This window comes from Halichoerus grypus, chromosome 6 (genome assembly GCF_964656455.1).
Source record: "Halichoerus grypus chromosome 6, mHalGry1.hap1.1, whole genome shotgun sequence".
NCBI classification, from domain to species: Eukaryota; Metazoa; Chordata; class Mammalia; order Carnivora; family Phocidae; genus Halichoerus; species Halichoerus grypus.
The window spans coordinates 161,817,811-161,839,509 of NC_135717.1; the positions used below are offsets into that span (position 1 = coordinate 161,817,811).

The 21,699-nt window shown below is 49.7% G+C and overlaps 1 protein-coding gene across 4 annotated transcripts in view; it reads left to right on the forward strand.

The window, feature by feature from the left end:
* CHST11 (carbohydrate sulfotransferase 11) overlaps positions 1–21,699 on the forward strand; it is a 261,062-nt gene that overhangs the window by 121,047 nt on the left and 118,316 nt on the right. For 3 of the 4 annotated variants that reach the window (XM_036103384.2, XM_036103395.2, XM_078076502.1), the window contains exon 2: positions 6,217–6,302. In XM_036103384.2, the coding sequence (XP_035959277.1) occupies positions 6,217–6,302 (86 nt within the window). Of the gene's footprint in view, positions 1–6,216; positions 6,303–7,153; positions 7,361–21,699 lie in introns of those variants that run through there. The other variant, XM_078076500.1, reaches the window with a different exon arrangement.

Here is a 21,699-nt window from a genome sequence, read left to right on the forward strand (position 1 = left end):
AGCACCTTATCCGCCCGGCGCCGCCCCCCCCCGCCATCTTTGTTTTCTTCTCTCTCCCTCCTCTTTCCTCTAGTCCTGAATATTTCTTCCAGAAACCTGGGCAGAACAACTAATACGTTCTGATGTTAGTGAGCGACTCAAAGGGGATTTCTTCCTTTGTGTTTTAAAAGGAGAGTGGTGGTCCAAAGGAGATGCTGAACTCTAAAGAACAAGAGGGCTCCCGGAAGGCCAGGCTCACGGGCGCTTCTGGTTGAGGGTTGGGTTCTTTCCACTCTGAGTCCCTCCCGGTGTGGAATTTCAGGTCCTGGGTTACTAAGACAAGAGGGTTTTGTTCCAACAACTGCCCCACCCGAGCTAGAGACCACTAGTTCTGCTTCTGTATAAGATTTGGGGGGGGTCCTATTTTTGTATTATTATTAATTTTTCTTTGTTGATGGCATTTTTTCATTTGAAAAACCTCTTCATTTCAACCAGGATGCCAGCCTTTGGTCGTGAATTTGTAAACTGGTTAGAAATTGAGGAGAAGTCTGTCTCACAGCCAAATACCGCTTTTTCTTTCCCAACGTCTTCTGGGCCCACACTCTTCTCTCCTGCTTTTCTGTTACTAACTGCCACCGGGTCCTCTGTCTACACCTCCTGCCCCTTCCCCCTGACTGCCCCACCCCCAGGCCCTCTCCAGGACTTACTGAACCCGTGGTTCTCCAGGGAAACTTCCCGCTGCCCTGTGCTTAGACATCGGGAACTTAGAGATCACCTGGTTTTATCTCTGCAGCTGACCAAGGAGAAATCTGAGGCCCCGGGGGTACCTGGTTCAAAGCGAGGCTCTTTGGTGACAAAGCGAGGTGTAGGATCCAGGCCTGTGACTTTTCACACGGACAGTCCTGGATGCTATGTACCAGGCTATTTTACATTTTCATTTAATTCCCAAAACCATCCTAGGATGTAGGCATTATTATTGTGCTTTATAGTTGCATTTCAGAGATGAAGACGTTGAGCGAAGATCCCAAGGCTGGTTAATAGTGAAGCCAGGATTTGAATCCGAAGGGTGTGGCTCGGTGCTTGGGACTTTGCTGGTTTTAGCATGGAAACAGTCCGGAGTTCCAGGAATCTCTTCTGTCCCAGGCAAGCCAGGATGGTCGGAACTACGGGGTGACCTCCACAGGAGAGGGGACAGCTGTGACATAGTGGCCTTTTAAGGGAGGCTCTGCACCCTGCTGTTGCAAAGCAGATGGCCCGTCTTTCCAGGAACGGCCCCCTCTGAGGGAGCTGGTTAGCCCTCTCACTTCTCCTCACTTGATGATGTTGACCTAGACACGGTCCCATTCCAACATCCTTTAGACACATGGTCTGGACGGTACTGCACCAGGGCACAGCGTGAATTGGTGCCTTTGGAGAAGACATCTCCTTGATTGCATTTTTGCTCTGCACCCGCAGAGTGTGGTGTTGATGAGGAATCATGCCCAGGCTGTTAGCAAAATCAGATTCGGAAAGTGTCTGAAGTCAGTGCAGTATTAGAGTGGTTTTGCCGGCAGGGTGGGGGTGGGTGGGAGGTGGAGACGCATTTGGACCCGGGTGATTGAGTAAGCAGTGCCTCCCTTTGGATGTCCAGGGAAGTGAGAGCACAGAGGCTGTGGAGCTGGACTATAATCCCCGAGCATCCCATATGCCTGTAGTTTTCTAAAACGCATCAAAGGTGAGTTCCCACCCAGGGCCCCAAGGCCTTTCCGTTTTACGTCCTCAGACCCGAATTAGCCATCCAGCAGCTCCCGTCCAGTCCAGAAGCACAAGGCGAGGTCACGGGGAGTCACTCAGAGGGTGAGGTGGGCTCCGCTCCTTTGCTGGGAGCCCACTTTGTGTCCCCTGCTGTCCGTTGACTGTGAGCAGAGGACCCACTTAAGGACAATGTGCTCTTTGTCATCATAAAACAAACACAGGGGCTGGCTTCATTCATGTACCTTGGAATATGCAGAAATGTGCCTGGGTCCAAGAAATTGTGCTGTAAGTTGAGCCAATTCGATTCTTACCAAACGGTCTTGAGTTTCGTTGACTGGGGTTTAGAAAGGAAAAAAAAAAGCAAGTGTTGCAGCTAAATAAAACTCGTGGTGGCGGGTGGACGGTAGAAGGCCACTGTTAAATGTCCTCAGGGATTCATTTCTTAGGGCTTTTGATCACCAGACCTTTTATTTTTCAAAGGAAAAAAAAAACCAGCTGTTGGATGCTACAGGCGGTTTCTTCCTTATATAGTAGAAAACAGCCTGTCCAACGCTTGTGAAGGAACCCTGAAATCCTAGCTCATTCACAGCCTTTCTTGAGGACTGACTTGTGCCAAGCACCAGGGGAAAATGTGAATAAGATGGGGAGGGTCTATACCCCCATGCCCATGCCCGGCATACCGTGGGTGCTTGAGAAAAGTTCATTGAATGGAGTGCGATAACTTAGTTATTAGTCTGGCTGTCACATCACATCACTTTAGTGACTCCTAGGACACTGGAGTTCATTTTAGATCTTCTGTCCTAGAAGTGGCCAGCCAACCCAGTCTGGGGCCCAACTAGAAAGATGCGTGGTGGACTTGGCACCTGACCCTTGGCCCAGCATGGCAGCTGAGAGCACGGGCTGCCTGTGTTGGAGTCCATGCCTCATCTCTTAGTCATGAGACCCGGGCAAGTTACCTTCCCCTGCTGTGCCTCAGTATTCCTATCCATAAAGTGGGGACAGTGGTGGTACCCACCCCATACGGCTGCTGTGCAGATGAAATGCGTGAGCTGCTGGGCGCACCGTGAGCGCTCTCTAAACTGTACCCGCCACCATCTGTGTGTGTCAGTCACTCAACCTTCTCTGATGCCACTTTTCCGAAGACGCACACGGGACCAACGTACTTAGTACTTACGTGCATAATTGCCAGCCCGTCCTTTGGCTTCCAGGCACGCAGTAGGTCCTCACTGTCCTTGTTTGGATGTGAAGCACCTATAGCAGTCAGGTCTGAGTCTTCATGTGGTTACTTTCCACTCCCGTGGTCTTGACCTTGGTCCAGTTTCTGAAGTTAAGGGAGGCTCAGACCTCTAAAATGCAGGTCCTTCCTTCACCGTGGGAAGGATTACACTTAACCAAGTGCCTGGCACACAGTGAGCGCTCGATAAATAGTAAGATTGTTGTCATTCTCATAAACAGCGCACAAGGCCCCTTTGGCTTTTGTGGCCTGGGGTGCCAAGGCTGGTTCACGTGGCGCCCAACGGAGCGCGCATGGCCAGGGCGGGAGGAGGCACGGAGGGCGGGCGGCCTTGGGAAAGGGCCCGCGTTGCAGGCCCCACACGGTCAAAGCATTTTAAAGGCCTTGTATTTGAAAAATAAACCAATTAAATAATACTGCCCCCCATAAAAGCTGACTTTTAATGGACTCCACGGTAGGGTTTTCACCGTGGCGGGTCCTGCAGCCACCGGCCCCGGGAGCCTGTCTGCCGCCACGGGGAGAGTTTAATCTTGCACGGCGTGAGCATAATTTTACAAGTTTTATGGCTGTTTTTTCTCCTCCGAAGTGTTGCTATGTCATTGTGCACCGAGGGCAAGTGGCGTGCATTTAACAGTTTACCTCGTTTTTGGTGGAAATGAAAAATGAAGCAATAAATTAAAGAAAAACACAACGTGGATTTTTCCCCCTTCTTCTCGAGGCAGTTGTGGAGGAACAAAGAGGCAGTGTTCCCCCCCTCCCCGCACAGCCTAATCAAATTCGAACGGCTTTTATGGGTGGACGTTTGCCCGCAGGTCGCCTCCCCAGAGAGGGCCGTGGGGCACGCAGCGTGCTTTTGGGGCTTGTTCCGCTGACCCCAGGAATCCCGGGGACCGTTCTCCAGGGCGGGGGTCAGCAAACGACAGCCGTGGGCCCGATCCGGCCCCGCGCGTGTTTCTGTGACACGGTTGGAAAAAACCCATCAAAAGAAGAAGACTATTTCCCGACACGTGAAAATGACACGGAATTCGCTTTCTGCGTCCATGCGTGGAGCGGCGATGGCACGCGGCCACACCCGTTGGGTTCTGGATCATCCGTGGCTGCCGACACGGTGCCCCAGACCCCGAGGGCACGGCCAAAGCGCTGCCTGCCCTTCGCAGCAAAAGCGCAATGACCCCGCTCTCCGAGGCAACGGAGAAGGGGACAGAAAACGCAGCTTCCAGGTTCCTGGAAGCGATGATTTACTCTGAGGGTTTCCATGTGGCTCCAAGGGACAGGTCAAAGGAGAACTGCCTGAGAAAGGGTCAGTTCACCTGGAGAACTTCCAGAAGGAATTGGCTCCTTGCGGAGATGGCTTTCCTCACGTTTCGGACCTACGGCTGGCTTCTAAGTGTCCCCCTCGGGCTCCCCCCGCCCCAGCCTTCTGTGGCTCTCGGTTCAGAGAAGCCTTTGAGGTCTGCTGACTGCCCATCAGCTTGCTGGATGGCTCACGAGTAGAGAAGTTCTCACCTTCCCACCCCCCCCCCCCGGGGGTAGGCGGGTTTTGGTCAGGAATCGTTCTGTGCAAATCCAGCGTACAGTTTGATGCCCTTCAGAAATTTGTAAGAAACGCTTTTTGGCCAGCACCCCGGTTTAAGCATTCTGCAGATAGGAGTAACTCGTTGAATCCTCACAGCCAACTCCATCTTACAGCTGAAGAAGCACAGGCACAGCAAGGTTAGGTGCCTTGCCAAAGATCACACAGTGGGAATGTGGTAGAGCCGGAATGCAAACCCAGGGAACATCATGGGTCCTCTCTGCGGCTGCTACATAAGGGCGAATTCTTCAGGCTTGTGGATGGATCTGCTTTCCTTGTCCCGCCCATGCCCCTACCAAGTCATTCCACAAGAAAATCGCCTCCTGTGGGAGAAGAAAACGCTTGTTCGCTCATTCATTTGCTCCTCCCTCCTCCACGCCGCCCGCCCTTCAACAAATAATTATCAACAGGTGACTGCGTGTCAGGCTCTGGGAGAGACTGCCCGGAATGAGGGTGTTTTGTGAACAAGAAGAATGGGAAAAAAAAAACTCTTTTCCACTTAAAAATAGTTCGGGGCGTTGGGGAGGGGGAGGGGAGCGCCTGCCTGGCTCAGTTTGTGGAGCGTGTGACTCTTGATCTTGGGGTTGTGAGTTCGAACCTCACGTTGGGTGTAGAGAGTACTTAAAAATAAAACCTTTAAAAAAGTAGTGCTGAGTGTCCCCAACGCCTTTGGCTTTTGAGGAGTTCCCTTAACTCTCCCTCTTTTATTTTTAAATTTTTTTTATGTGGGCTCCGTGCCCAGCATGGAGCCCAGTGTGGGGCTTGAACTCACGACCCCGAGATCAAGACCTGAGCTGAGATCAAAAGTCAGACGCTTAACCGACTGAGCCACCCAGGTGCCCTTTTCCCCTCTTTTATTACTTGTAAGTGCTACCTCTATCTGTTTAGAGCCATAGCCCTTGTCCTTTCTGCTTTGACCTGACATTTTCATTAAAAGTAACCTAATTTACAAGAGGCTTTGGGGTGACCGGGCGCCTGACTTAGCCAGTGGAAGAGCCCTCCAGGGGGAGGCCCTGCATGGTGCTCAGGAGACCAGAACCAGGTGGGGGGGGGGGCGGGGAAGGCAGGAATAAGAGGTTGTAATTGATCATTGAGGCCTCAAGGAGGCTGTGGGATTTGAAATACATCACCAAGCCTGGTGCTGGTAGAACTCACTCTCTCCGAAGAACCTTTACACTGTCTTTTGTAAGTAGCTTCCTTTCAGTGAGTTTTAGATGCCTGTCTTGTTTTCTTAAAAATTTGCTGGGAAGAATGTTTAAGATTATTTATGTCCTTCTGAGCGTGGAGATACCTGAATGCTGGAGAAGACGTGCCATTGGATAAAGGAACAGCAGCTTTGCTAGAAGTGGTTTTTTTTTTTTTTTTTTTTTTTTAAAGATTTTTTATTTATTTATTTGAGAGAGAGAGAATGAGAGACAGAGAGCATGAGAGGGAGGAGGGTCAGAGGGAGAAGCAGACTCCCTGCCGAGCAGGGAGCCCGATGCGGGACTCGATCCCGGGACTCCAGGATCACGACCTGAGCTGAAGGCAGTTGCTTAACCAACTGAGCCACCCAGGCGCCCCTGCTAGAAGTGGTTTTATCTCCTTTCCTTTCCTACCTGTTTCTTCTTCCCCCACCTACCTCTGTGCCTTTTTCTTTGTCAGACAACAAGCCTTTGTTGCTCATTTCTGATGAGCCTTCACTTTCTCTCCTCAGTCATGCGGAGGAACCCCTTTGGTGTGGACATCTGCTGCCGGAAGGGGTCTCGAAGCCCCCTGCAAGAACTCTACAACCCAACCCAGGTAAGCCCTGGAAACTTGCTTGCTTTCACGGCTTGGTCTCCATGCATCAATTTTGGAGGGGAGGGGAGAATGAAAGACTCCAAAATCTGGTTCTTGGGGGATTTGAAACTTCCTTGCACTGCCTGGCATTTTACCTTCAGTGGTGGCTTTCTTGGTCACCCTTTCTCTGTATAATGGCTCCGAAATTCTAGCGAGCGGGATTTAGAATTCAAGAAATGCTTTGGTGTAGTGCTGGACTAAGCTTTCCGACCTGCTCAGGTTTGAGATCCACATAGTCACAGGTGCCAGCAATGGGGCTCTGAAATTATAGAGCCTGCCGGGCAGTGTCCCCCTTAGCACCCCGAAAGAAGATTCACATGTGGGTGAACTGGCCACCCTGGTCCCACGTTGGTTCATTCAAGTCCAAGATGCCCCAAGGATTCCACCTCACTGTACCTGGTTACCAAGACTCAATTCTTGGGCTGGGGTTGGGGGGTGCTTTTTGTTAAGTGACTATCATGGTAAATTGAGCTCAATTATGGAGAGTTTCTCTTGGAGCGAAATAAGCTCCAACCAAGGAAATGTGTCCTTGTGGAAAGCTAGGAGCCAAGGGAAGAGGCCTGGTCACCATGGCGATGACCTCAGTGGTGTGTGTGGGTCTTGATGTGGAGACTCTAAGGCTGGTTCTCCTGCGGAAACATTAATTAGCACTTGATGCCAGGAACTGGCAAGTGAAAACTAGTGGCCCATTGTCTGACCTTTGAGTGCTGTTGAGAAAAAAAAATCTTTTTCTTTGGCCTTAGTCTCTGAGCTTTACTTTGTATCAAATTCCTAATTTAGTATATCTGTGGACTAAGGTGCTTGGTAGAGGAAGATGATGCATGGTAATGCTGCATTCCCTGAAGTCTCGCAAAGGGAACTTTCTGATCCCACAGGTCTTCCCTGTCTCTCACCTGCACTCCCTTCTGGAAAAATGGACTCCTGAGTTTGTGCATCATGGGTGGCCTAACCAGGTGAATTCACTCCCTTGTCAGCCCCACTGCTTTGGAGTTCTAGTGTGGCGAGGCCTGATTAGCCAGGTAATTGCAAACTCACATTGCCTGAGGCTTCCTATTGGGTTCCCTGGTGACTCAGCAGGGAATGTGATATTTGGGGGTTTTTTTGGCGCCCAATTAATCTGATTATTATAGGCAAGTCTCCTAGCATGTTCGCATACCCGTCCTTAGGAAGAGGTAGAACTAGCCTCGACAAAGGATAGGGTTTCTGGTAAGCCATGTTGAGAACAGCACAGGCTACTGAGATGCAAGCTATTCCTATTTTTTTGTTGACATGCTCTGTTCTCAGATCATTTTCCCTTTCAAAATACAGCTGCTGAAACACTACTTTTTCCTGGGGAAATTCTGTGGGCAGCATACAGTGTCATGGGAGGAGCTTATTTCTGAAGTAGACACCCCTCTGGACAGGAAGTCCACGGACTGTGTCTGTGCTGTTTACTGTTGTATCCCCAACCCCTAACACGTCTATAGACGGTGCCCCCAAATATCTGTGATGGAAAGAATGAAAGTCTAGGTTCACACCCCTACCTCGCCTCCGATTGGTTGTGCAACTTGAATACGTGATGAGTCCGTGTCTCTGGAATGTTGGGAGGATAAAATCATTCTGATGTGTCAGGGACTATGTAAACATTTGTCATTATCATGGTCATGTGGGGGGTTTCCATACTGGAAGCCTTGACTTCGAGTCAGACGTGGGTTCAAAGCCTGGTTTCTTCATTTCCAAGCTACGTGAGTGTGGGCAAGATACTTCATCCCTCTGAGACTGCCTTCCCTCATTTGTAACAGTACTTTGCTCGGTGCCTCCTATGGAGTTTGTTCATTCCTGGATTCATTCACTCGTTCACTCATCCATTTCTTCAGTATTACACATGCCAGGCACTGGGCACCAGAGAGTGAGCTGGGCATGTGGGTTAGCCTTCCATGTCTGGTTCCTCTTGGTATCCCAGGGCTGACGTGAGGGAGTTGACTGGAAAGGGAGACCCAGCTTGGTCCAACCTATGTAGGTAGAGGTCATCTCTTCCTTCTGGTGGTGTTTTGTTTTCTGGGTGAGAAGCTCATTTAGCAGCAGCCTAGGACCTGGGAGGGAAAATGGGGCTGGAGAGGCAGCTCTGGGAGCCATTTGTGAGGGCGTAGGTGGGTGAGTCACCTCCATCAAGAATGTCGTGGGCAAGCTGTCCGGCCCCCTTCTCTGGCAACCAGGAAAATGTCCCCGCAGGAAGATCTCCCTGTTTCCTCGGGATGTTTTTTTCTTAGGCTGGTTTCCTTTACAAGCTGCAATTACGTTCCATTCCCACGCAAATATGGCCAGTGGTGCTTCTCAGAGACACTGTCGTGGTGATCATTTCGGCTGCCGTGGGCTGGGCGTTTAGAGGAGAGAAGGGAGCACGCACCCCTGTTGAGTTAAATTTTGTGTCCACAAGACATTTACAAACTTTGCACCTGATTGGGCATGGTTGTGGTTTGTCGTGTTTCCCTACCAGCCAAGGCCGTTGAAGCCGCTAAGCCTGGACGGATGTTATCACAGAGGCAGATGACAAACCCTGTAAATTACTAGAAACCAAACTGCTCCTAGAGATGCCATTTCCCCGTCTTATGCTGACTGGTTATTTGGGTTTGATATATGATGGTGAAAACACGAACTGTTTATTGTAGATAAGAAACCAATGTTAGAGCGAGAAGGCACCATCTTAGTTACCATGTACTGGTGCTCTAGACCAGCTGTTATCTAGATGCTTCTAAACACCCCATCATGGAATGCTTAGAATAAGCCCCCAACCAGGTCTGCCACTCCCATTTCACGAAGGGGAGAGCTGAGGCCAAGAAAGTTATACAGCTTGCCTAGGGCCACACAGCTAGTAAGAAGCAGAGTAAGGATTCAAACCCAGGACAGACTACAAATCCATTTATCTCTATGCTATGCTCACTGTCACCAGCAAAGTTCTCTTGGCACAAATTACCCTGTCTCCCCTCCAAAACAACAACAGAATCACACCCAGATTTTTATTGGGCAAAGGCTTAAAAGCTCCTTTGGGGGAAAATTGGCTATAATCTGATTTTTGTATCCAAGGTTTTCTTATTTCAGGGCCTCACAAATCCCCTAGCCACTAAAACAACAATTGGTTAAAAAAAGTTTATGGTTGATATTCTTAGAAAAACTGTACTCTGATGTCTTATAATTTTCCTGGTTCTCTGCTGTCTCCCTGGCCCCAAAATAAAATGTAATTGCTGATCAGATCAGCTGGTGTCAAGTCACCGAAAGTTCAGGAGTTGCCAACTGCGTATTTGCGGCCCCAGCGCATCTGTGGGCCGCCCTGTTGCAGCTCAGACTCGCGGGGCAGAGCTCCGTCGTCAGCCATTAAGAGGGCATAATTGCCCCCAGAGTTGCCAGCAGGAGTGAGACAGCTTGTCCTTCAGCCTCGCCCACCTCCTGGTCCTCGCGTGGGTTCCCTGAAATCTTCACAGCATCACTCATGCGGTTCAGCCCTGCCCTCCCTGGTGCTTTCTTTAGCATTTCTCCTTGCTCTGTGATTACCACGTTCCGAGAAGACAGCTGCACAGCCCAGGGGCTGACCAGGAATTCATAAACACAGAGTCTATCTAGAAGGCTTGCAGGAGTGTACTAGGTCCAACTGTTGACGGGCATTCCTAAGGGTCTGGGAGGGCCAGTCTGTGTTTGAGGGATCTAGTGGTATTCTGGGTGAACTGAGGCCAAAAACAAAAACAAAAAAAAATTTTTTTTTTGAGGAAAAAAACAAGTATCTATTATTTGGTGGCCCCTTAATGGTCCAGTCTTCACTATGCCACAGTAGATTTACCTCTCCGTAAGGTAGGCTCCAGGAGGAAGGATCAAAAGAGGGAGAAAGGAAGGAAAGTTACTCTTCACTGAAAGTGTAATCTACTTTCACTCTACTAGACCACGCTGTTCGAGGCGTTTCTACACATATCTCATTGAATCTTCACAACAACCCCAAAAGGAAGGTTGAACCCCATTCTTCAGATAAGTTAAAGGAGGTTCAGTTAACTGAGCAATTTGCCAAGATCACGTAGCTCTCTGAAATGGTAGCGCCAGGCCCATCTGACCTGGTAGGATTGTAGGAGGATGAGAGCCTATCACTTCGTCTTTTCCAGGTGGAAAATAAATGCTTCCTTGAGGTTCTCTTCCCTAGTGACTTAAGCTGAGACGGATGTGCTGAGGACTGTTGTAAAATTCCCGAAGTCAGGGGCCAAGGCTTGTGGAGTGATGTGGAATGCACAGTGGATTAAACAACTGAAGTTTTGTTTTCTGCTTCCTGAACCTGATATTTGGAGAGGCCTTTGTCTCTTGGTTGTGGCCAGGCTGAGCAGGAACCACCCTGAAGAACTCTGCTGTGGGATAGCTTACCTTGGTGAAATTGGGAAGTCGGGGTTTTTTATTTAGATTGATAAAACCTGGAATTGTCCAAAGGGGTTGGGGTGGGGGCTCTTCTAGCACAACCTAAATAGCTTTCTTAGCAATGCTTGCCGAACTTTGTTTCTTCTGCACGCATTTATAGGCTAAGCAGAGGGAAAAGACGCGGGGAGGAGAGGCACGTAGGTCGTAGGACATGATAAATGGTGCACAATAGAAGCCTTTCAGTTATGGGAGAATCAGGAGTAAGTAATCAGCCCTTTAAGGTACAGGGCGAGTGGGAGGCTTTGTAGAGGGGGTGGCATTTGAGTTAGGCCTTTGAAGACCCATCAGGCTTCCCCTGACAGAGAAGAGGGAACAGCATCAGGGAGGGGAGGAATAGCAGGAGCGTGGGCCCCAGGTGGGATAGGCCATGGCACGTTCAGAGAATGGTGAGGGCTTTGTGGCCGGAGTGAGGAGCCTGCAGGGAGCTGATTGGAGAGAAGGCAGCAAGGGCAGGGTGGTGCCCGCTGGACCAGGCTCGTCCACCCTTGCGGAGGGTGTAGTCTTTACTCGCAGGCGGGATCGGTGGTCACAAGGAGCCCAGAGGAGAGAGCGTACAGCTCATGAGTCAGGGCTGCTTCTGAGTCAAGCCGCTTATTAACTGTGGGGCTTCTCTAAGGCAGAGCCTGCCCCCTCCTTGCCGCGGCGGCCTCTTCCACAAAATGACCGAGACCTGGCGTTCTCATCCCTGGCTGCCCATGAGGACCACTCAGGAAGCTTTGACACAGTGGCAGTGCCCAGGCCTCACCCAGAGATTCTGCTTTTGTTGGTGGGTCTGGGTTAGGGGCGGGGGCATCGGTGTTCTTCAGAACTGCCCGGTGATTCTGAGCGGCGGCCGAGCTCAGAAGCACTGGATTGGCGGGTCCGTAGGGGTCCCTCCAGTTCAAAACTCTTTGATTCTCAAAAGCCCCTCAAAGCGTATGCACCGAGGCCGCTCCCTGTCGTTTCTTACGAAGGCCCTGGGGCAGTTTTGAGCTCTCAGCCTCTCTCGTGTTCCACTGGCGGGTTCATGAGTCGAGGCCCCCAGCGTGGGAGACTCCACTGGGGCCGTGTGGTCGGACCCGAGAGGCCGAGCCCCCAGGCAGGGCTTTGGGAGGGGCCCTGCATCGGGGACACTTGAGCCACGCGGCTCTGGACCCCGTAAGCAGGAGAACCCAGACTTGCCCCATGCCACGCATCAGATGGGCGCTTCAGAAGGAGCAGCTCCAGTCTTTTGGATAAGTGCGAAAGGAGAAGAGGCTCTCGGCCTTCCGAATTTTCGTTTGGGAAGACTGCTGCTAATGGTTGACACCCCGGAGAAGGCAAGGAAGAACAGATATTGTAGAGCCTCCAACTCTGGGCAATTAATCCCTTCATTACCAACCACCTGGTAAATGATGCGTCCGTCTAATTATCTTGTTTTGACCCAACAGCTGTCTACCAGCCGAAGAGGGATTAATTGATTTAGTTGTGGACTGGCTCCTTATGCAAAGATATTACTTACTGTCAGCCTAGCAGAAAGGCAGCTGGCTGGCAAAGATAAATAGTACATGAACTTGATCTTACACACAGCGCTTGGGAGAATGCTTCATTATTAACTGCAAATTACAATAGATGAGTGAGCCCATTGCAAAACCCAGGGACAGTGGGCCGCCTCTTTCACCATGGCCAGTGGCTCTGTTATTTTTGAACCAGGGAAGGCACCCTGGTCAGATTTCCAATCGAGCCAGGACAGATGGGGACTCTAGAGTCAGACACGATTTGGGTCAGAGGAGAGAATTGGATGCTTGAAGGAACTGGGGGATCCCAGCCTAGGTGTATGACTTGGGTCGATGACTTGACCTCCCAAGCATTGGTTCCTTTAACTGTAAAATAGGAACACAATACAGTCTTGGAGTTTTGTGAGTTTTGAAATCATGTATAAAAAGCACCTGAGATTGTACCGAGGAAGAATTGGTATTAATCGTGTTAATCAGTAGCCAACAAGGGTCTGAGTTGAGTTAGGTGACGTGGGACTTCTCTTAGAGGGTCTGGGCCACGTTGGGCCCCTGCACTACAGGCTCAGACACTTTGCAGGTGCACACTTGGAGTTTTGTTGAATAAGAAGATAGAATGATTTCCTCTTGCTTGGAAGCTACTAGCTGTTCATCGTGAGCACTTCCTAAAAATTTTGATTTATGTTATGTGTCTGGTTGACTCTGTTATTAAGCTGGACATGCTGATCGATAAGACCATGGGTGCCTGTGTGAGTGTGATGTGTGAGTGTGATGTGTGAGTGTGTGATGTGTGTGTGATGTGTGTGTGTGATATGTGTGTGATGTGTGAGTGATGTGTGTGTGTTATGTGTGTGAGTGTGATGTGTGTGTGAGTGTGGTGTGTGTGAGTGTGACGTGTGTGTGTGATGTGTGAGTGTGATGTGTGAGTGTGTGTGATGTGTGTGTGTGATGTGTGTGTGAGTGTGATGTGAGTGTGACGTGTGTGTGTGTGTGTGATGTGTGAGTGTGATGTGTGAGTGTGTGTGATGTGTGTGTGTGATGTGTGTGTGAGTGTGATGTGTGTGTGTGTGTGATGTGTGAGTGTGAGCACCTGTACACTCAACCCATAGCCTGGAACATGGCAGACAGAGCCATTGAGTTTAAAACTCTCCTTTAATGTTTGTCATAACCCCAGTCCCTAGCGAAGTGCTTCAGTAATAATTGTTGAGTAAGACCCCCTCTCTGTGTGATGGAAATGTGATGATGCCATCAAGCACGTGGCTTCATCCACATTTCATTCAGCCCATCTTTATAGGCAGTTGCTCTGTTTCAGGAAGCTTGGTTTGACCCAGTAAATTCAAATCTATGTAATGAGCTCAGTGCCTTAATGGGATTTTTCTGTGTCAGTCTGTGTGACTATAACCTGGCCTCTTTCAGCCAGAGAAGGGCATCCGAGTGACAAAATGACCTCGGCAATTTCCAAATGGTAACACAGCTGTAAAATCTGCCATTTTTGGAAAGTTATTTCCTAAATTACCCTCAATTATAAGAGGCTTATACATAATTTGATTTTTCTGTAAATTACACAACTCAAGTAGCTTCTCAGCCAATTGGATTTGAACCTTGTTGGATGCATAGGGCTGAAACTAAGCCTTGGCTTGTTCTCAGATTCTCTGTAGGAGAGACCTGGGTGGGGGTGGGCATTGTCTCCTGCCCTCTCTAGCCCCCCACTTCCCGATGGTGAAGTTGGCCTGCGGATCTGGTGGGGAGCAGGCTTTCCACCCCATCTTCACCACTAATTACTGTGAAATCACAGCAAACAGTTGAAGTTTTCTAGCACTGGAGACCTCGTTTATAAAGAAGGAACAAAGGGGCGTCTGGGTGGTGCAGTCGGTCAAGTGTCCGACTCTTGGTTTCGGCTCAGGTCATGATCTCAGGGGCATGAGATTGAGCCCCGGGTCCAGCCCCATGCAAAGCTCTGCGCTCAGTGTGGGGTCTGCTTAAGTTTCTCTCTCCCTCTCCTTCTGCCCCCCCATAAATAAATTAAAAAAAAAAAAGGAACAAAATAACAACAGTTCAGTTATCAAAGATTAAATTAGAAAGATTGTGAAAAGGGGCACCTGGGTGGCTCAGTCAGTTAAGCCTTTGACTTCAGCTCAGGTCATGATCTCAGGGTCCTAGGATCAAGTTCTGCTTTGATCTCCCTGCTGAGCGGGGAGTCTGCTTCTCCCTCTCCCTTTGCCCCTCCCCCTGCTCATGTTCTCTCTGTCGCTCTCTCTCAAATAAATAAAATCTTTAAAAAAGAGTATATGAAAAGTTCTGGGCACATGGGAAGCTATTTAATCAATGCTGGGTTTTTTTGTTTTTTGTTTTTTTTTAATTAGCTCAGATGAAACCTCTTTTGGGAAGCTCTCCCTGATTTTTTTTTTTTTTTCCTCCCCAACCTCAGGTTAAATGTCCTCCCAGAATAGTGTTGCCTACCAGCAATAAACGTGACTCACATATATAATTTGAAATTTTCTAGTGGCCGCATTTTGAAAAGTTACGACAGGCGAGGTTCATTTTAATAACATATTTTATTTAACCCAGTACATCCAAAATGTGATCATTTCTACATGTAGTCAATATAAAATTATTAGGATATTTTATGTTCTTGGGGCACCTGGCTGGCTCAGTCAGTAGAGCACGTGACTCTTGATCTCAGGGTCATGAGTTCAAGCCCCACGTGGGACGTGGAGCCTACTTAAAGATTAAAAAAAAAAAGATATTTTACGTTTCTGTTTTTGTACTAAGTCTTTGAAGTCTGTTGTATATTTGACACAGCACATCTCAGCTCGGACTGGCTGAGTGTCACCTGCTCAGTAGCCACATGTGGCTGGTGACTGCCATACTGGACCGTGCGGGCTTCTAATATGCCCCCTCACTGCACCTCCATGCCCACATTTCCCTCGTTCGTGCCTGTGCATCTGAAATGATGTTACTACACCTTGAGCCCCTTGAGGGCAGGGGCCGTGTCTTGTTCACCTGGTAGCTATTTCGGGCCAGCTACAGAAGAGGGGCTCAGCAGGTGTTTGGGCAGCGAAGGGAGTGGTTTGCCTGTGCTTTGAGCAAGCCTGGTGGGTGGGCATTGATGCTGAGAAGGTGACGGGCGCTTCAACCATCAAGGCAGGAGGTCTCCTGGGGCCAAGTGATGTCCCTGGTCCAGAGAATACGTCTCCAAGCCAAGCTGATGCCTGGTGTCTCCCCTGAAACCATTTTTGTATACAAGTACCATGGAAGGGCTGATGCTTAGAAAAGGTATCGATCATTTCCATCTCAACTTACATCTGGTAAGAATCTTTCTGGAGACCAGCATGTGTCAGTGTGGGAGGTTGGAGAGAATAGGCTCAGGGGTCCGGTGCTTGAAGGAACCGGGGAAAGCGGGCCACAGCCTGAAAGGAATGCAGGGTGGGGTGGGGGGATTGCTCAAGCCAGACCTCACCTTCCCTCAATACTGAGCCCACATCCAGCCCTGTTTCTTTCTTCCCTCTTGTCCTCCCTCCTTCCCTCCTTCTTCCATGGCCTATGGCACAAGCAGGAACCTGGTAAATATGCATTGATTGAAATGGAGCTGAAATTCCTTGATGTCCTCCCTCTGCGAACCTACTCCGGTAGTTTGCTCAGGTTGCTGTGACACAGGGCACCAGACTGGGCGGCTGACAGAACCAAAACTTCTTGTCCCACGGCGCTGGAGGCCAGAAGTCCAAGATCAAGGTGTTGGCAGGGTTGGTTCTTTCTGAGAGCGCGAGGAAGAACCTGTGCCATGCCCCTTGCCTGGCTTCTGGTGTTTGTTGGCAGCCTCTGTCTGTGGCTTATGGAAGTGTCCCCTCGGTCTCCGTCTTTCCCCCTCATGTGGTGTTCTGTGTGTGTGCGCCCAAATTTCCTTTTCTTAAAAGGACTTGAATCCTATTGGATCAGGGGCCACCTACTCCAGTAGGACTTCATCTTAATTAATTACATCTGCAATGACCCTATTTCCAAATAAAGTCACATTTACAGGTACCAGGGTTAGGTTCCAGCATACGAATGTGTGTGTGTGTGGTGGGGGACAGAATGCAGTCTGTAACACCTGCTCTGTGCATAGCACTTTGCTAGAACCTGGGACTCAGGACAAAGACCCTTGCCCTCTGTTAGTATATACTCTGGCAGGTGCGTCGCCAGTAAACTGACCGTTACAGAATGAGATCCTATTTCAGTTCAGTGCCCGATGCTGGAGTAGCGTAGATGATGGATCAGATCATTAACCTCGACTAGGTGTGAGTACACACGTGTGCTTGTGTGTGTGCACAGCCTGATCCAGGGCGCAGGAGAGGTGGCCCACAGAGAGACCACTGGCTCCCCCCTCCCTGCACACTTAACAAGCCCACAAAGGGGAAAGGATGTGCTAACTTTCAAGGGACTAAAAGCATTGTCCCTCCTGGGCAGGCAGCCGATCCTCCCATGCCCCTCTGGTGAGGACAGAGAGGCCAAGGGTTTGTAAAAACCAGGGTCCTTCGTGGCTCCTGATTTCTAGAAAGGTCGGCAGCTCCAGTGCCTCCAGGTGATCTGCTGTTCGATATCTACATTACCACGCTGGGAGGCGCTCCCAGGTTGGCCTCGTCCCAGCCTTGGCAGGTGTTGAGCAGCCCTGGAAAGAAGCTGGCCATTCTGGAATATACCACAGGGGGGTGACGCTCGGGCAGACTCTGGTGCTGCCTAAAATGGCCTTTTGCAACATTTCTTTTTCTTCTTCTTAAATCAGGGCTTTAAAGCCGCAAAACAGCCAATATGCTGTCTGGCAGTCATTCCGAGTATTGGAGAAACGGCTCTGACCATCTGTTCCATCTCCAGCATGTTCCCTACAGGAATATCCACAGATCTAGCCATGGATATAATGACGTCCTGCCAGGGCAGAGTTCCGTTTTTGAGAGCTGGGCAAGTTCAGTGCTTGCTTGGATCCTAGCCTCGCGTCCTGCCCCAGTGTTTGGGGAAAAGCTCTGAGAAAAAGGGGAGTGTCTGAGGCCACACAGCCTAGAAGTGGTTAGGAGCTCGGGCCTTGGAACTGGCCCACCTGGGCTGGAATCCTGGGGCCACCACTTGCCAGCTCTGGGACTTGGGAAAGCTTCTGACCTTCTCCATGCCCGTCTCCTCACGTGCAAAATGAGGATAATATTGGCCCCTGCCTCCTAGGCTTCTTGTGAGGATTAAATGGATCCAGACACATGAAGTGTTTGCTAAGGTGACTGGCACTCAGTGAGGCCAACACAAGTGTTTGCTGTTTGTTACTGTTATTATTATTCAGACACAAAAGCCAGAAAGGCGCACATGATCCCTGGGGACACATGAGCAAGTCCCAAGTTCAGATCACTTGGAAGACAGAGCTCCGTTTAGCTGGATCATCTTCTGCCTGTGAAAAGGGAACTCCATCTTTAAAGCTTGGGTTCTCCGCTTTGGCTGCACTTGAGCATCACAAAAGGAAATTGAACTAATCCCAAAGCTCAGGCTCTGGGCTTTTACTACTCAAAGCCGGGTCCAAGGACCAGCAGTCTTGGCATCCCCTGGAAGCTTGTTAGAAATGCAGAGCCTTTGACCCCACCTTAGCCTGCTGAATGGAACCGGGGAAGGCTCCTGAGCAAATAGCCCACTCCCTGGGGCTCCTAGAAGCAGCATGGGTCCCGCGCATTGGATAACAAGGGACAAATGCATGGGTTTTGGAGATAGGGAAACCGGAAGAGGTCTTTACCTCTCCCAGAGCCTGGCACACTTTTGCTTTCTGAAAACTTAGGAAATAGAAGCTGTGTTTGTGCAGCATGGGGTGCTTGTCGTGGCAGGGACCTGGAGTCCCATGGTGGGCTAGCTAGATGGCCAGCCTTGAGGTTCCTCTGGGGGCATTAAATATTCCTAACGCGCTCAACTCAGGGAGAAGTGAAACGGGGCTTTGATCAAGCGCCCTGGAAGGGAGGGCCACTGCGGTGCCTTTAAAAGGCAGCCCCATCCTTCCTGGATGCTGTGTCCCTGGGGTGAAGGGGATTTGTAGGGCTTGGAGCGGAGCCGGGCTCCCTTGGGTGGCCAGAGTCCAAGTTTATTCTCTTCTTGGGTTGGGCTGTTCCTGACCTCACTTTGTTAAAAAACAGGCAGGAGGAGCCAAAGATGCGTCCTACAAACCCTGACCCCCTCATTCCGGCATTTATTTGCAAATGACCTTTTTAAGGTATCTTCCTCCCCTATCGCCCTCACCCCCACATGCAACAGATCTCAAACAATGTGGTTTAATGGGAAGAGAAGGGAATTTAGAGCCCTAAGTCCTGAGTTGAAATTCTGCCTTTTTTCACTTATCAGCAGTGGGATCTTGGGCAAATATTTCAACGTCCTGGGGCTTCAATCACCTCACCAGGAATGTGGGAATAATTTATTTACCTTTAGCTAAAGAGGCCACATAGTACAGCAGTGAAAACCGGGCATTCTCCCAATCAGGCTGCCTCGGTTTAAAGCCATACTTACTGGCAGAGGCATCTTGGGTCGATTCCTAAATGCTGAATGCCTCAGTGTCTTTATCTGCATAATGGGGAGAACAGCAGTACCTGCCTCTTTGAACTGTTACGAGAATTTAATGAGTTGACTTGTGTCAAGGGCTAGGACAGTAGCCAGCACTGACGCGGTCAGACGTGCCAGCAAGCATTATGTTTTTTTGCCTTTATGTTTTCATCTTTAAAATTCCCTACTATTCTTCCTTCAAAACCAACGATCATCGTAGCCTGGGTCCCAGTCACTGACTGATGAGAAGCTTCTCTTGCCCTGTGACTTTTACAGTCCCTCACATCCGAACCACCTGTTACTGCTCTTCAAACGCATCGTTCCTCAGTTTGCAACCGAGGGGATTGAGGCGCAGAAAGGTGGTGTTGTCCTTTAAAGTCACCTGTGCAGGGCCCTCCGGACGAGTTGAGGAGTTGCAGAGCCACGATTCAAACCAGCTCTGAAGCCCCTGGCTCCGGAAAGCAGGCCCCCTCTACCAGCTCAATTGGTGGAGAGAGAGGTTTTTTGCCTACACAGGTCACCCGAACTCCTTTGCTTCTCAGTTCACTGGTCCTGAAGTAGAGGTGAAACCCACTCCCTGAGTGAGAGTCCGTAAATGAGCTGGCTGTGTGCCTGCCCTCGGTCGCTGGTCAGCGGGGACTCAATGTGGTGAAGTCTGCAGGTGCTCTAGGCACAGCTGGGGGAAGCTGGGTCCAGGACAGGAGGCAGCGCTCGGAGGAAGGATGATGGGGGCTCTGTGCACCTGCAGCCAGAGCCTGCGACTTTTCTCTGCTTCCAAGCTTCGAGACCTCTCGCAGAAACTCACACAGGCCCCTTATGAGTCAACAGAGTATCCTTGAACCAGGAACAAGATTGCTCAGGCCAGAGATGGTGCCCGAGATAGGGAAACTGCAGGGGAGTACTTCCGTGGGTTTGAGAGTTGGGAGGCTGCTTTGGGATGTTCCTTTTCTGAGCACTTCCCTGCTGAGGCACAGTGACCATCTGCAATTTTCTCCCCAGTTCATTCTTCTTTTCGGGAGGGACCTGTTTAACCAGGAGTCGCTAATAGAGGGAATTGTACGAAAGGGTTAACTCGCCCCCCAAACTCATTTATCACCAAGGCTAAGGAATTAAACTCACACTGAGTGAGCTCTTGGGTTTTGCAGGTGGAACAGTCTGGGTTCCACTTTTCAAGAGCAACCTGGAAGTCCATTAACGAGGGACAACTTGTAATCTTTACGGAGGGACAAATCTGAATCCAAGAAAGCCCGTCCCTCAGCTAATAAGTGAGCCCAGCCATCCACAGCCTTGTAATTCTGTAATTATCATTCTCAGAGCACCTTCATTCCAGGACTCACAGAGCAGCTTGAAAGTCTTATCTCATTTTATAGGGAAATGGCATGTTAGAGTGACATTTGGCAATAAGGAGGCTGTCATGGGACATGTCCCTCAAAAGTCTTTTGTCACCACTTAGACTGGCTCACAAACAGCACCTCCACTTTCTGCTCTCTGCACTGGGGCTCTCTTGTTCATAGAGTGGTTAATCTCTGTTGAGAACCTCAGCCTCGTCTCTCGGTAGGTTTTCCTCCAGTTTACAGGATAAATGAGCTGGTGTCTGAAAAGAAATGTGACTTTTTAAAGGAATTGGCAGATACTAGGGGAGTTCAGAAGCAGCTGACATCCAATTATTCATGGTCCTGGGGGAAAGGGATTGAGTAAGAAATAGAAATCCACAGATAATCTCCAAACCTCTTGTTAATCAATAGCCTTCTCTTCCAACATGCTTCTAACCAGTGCCAAAAAATGGGCTGATTCATCGCTCTCTTCAAAACTGAGATCTTAAGAGATCAGTACAGGAGAAATAATTTGCCAACTTCTTTCTTAATGAGAAGGATCTAGAGGAACTGATTTCTGCCCCCCCCCCGACCCCGCCTTAGAGCAAATTGCCATTTTTCTTGAGCAAGTGGCAAAATGAGCTTATTGTGTTGGTTGGGTTTGTTCATTGTCTTATCAGAGAAGAACATATAACATTGCAATTTTCTTTTTGTTTAAAAGAAAAAAATATGGGATTCAAGCCTGGGTAATCTTGAAATAAGAACCAGGAGCTAGGAGAATGAGAGGCAATTGCAATTGATAACAGAGTCTCCTTCCCCAGGGTACGCGGTGTAACTCAGTCGGAGGGGAAGAAGTGATAAGCATCTTGTGAAGATAAGTCCTTGCCAAAAACAGCCCCTGGCAAATTGTTGCCATTCTTTATCCAATTAGTGAACCGGGTGCAGGCTTTCTTGAGCCTAAGAAACCCTGCTTGTCTTTATCAGTTTGGATGTTCAAATTTAACTTGCTAAATAGCGGTGTCCAAATCCAGTGCAAATCTTGGAAGGTAGCTGTGCTTCTGATCTCAGGCTTTATACAGTGGGATCCTGGGAAAGTCCACAGATTACAGCCACCAGTTTGGGGGCCACCTTAATCGTGGCCTGGGGAAAGGATCTGTTTGGGGGATAAAAGTCAAGCCAGCCTCAAAGGTGAACGTGTACCTCAGCGGCTGCTGAACCCAGTTAAGGGAACCAGAGCAGACATCCGCTCTTCCACTCTGGTGCTGTCCTTGACTTTGCCCTTGATCCAGGGGCATTCACAGCCCAAGGGCTGGAGTTACTTGCCCCCTAAACTGTGGTAGGCAGAACGGCCCCACAAAAGGTGTCCACATCCTAATTTCTGGAGCCTGTGGATATGTTACCTCACATGGCAAAAGGGACTTGGCAGGTGTGGTTAAGTCAGGGATTTTAAGTAGGGAAGGTTATTGTAGTTGGGTTCCGGGTAATGACAAGGGAGGTAAGAGACGGAGATGGGGTGACGGATGGAAGCAGGGGTCAGCGTAATGTGAGGCCCAAGCCCTGAGCCAAGGAAAGGAAGTGGCCTCCAGAAGGAACTGCCCACACCTTGACCCCGGG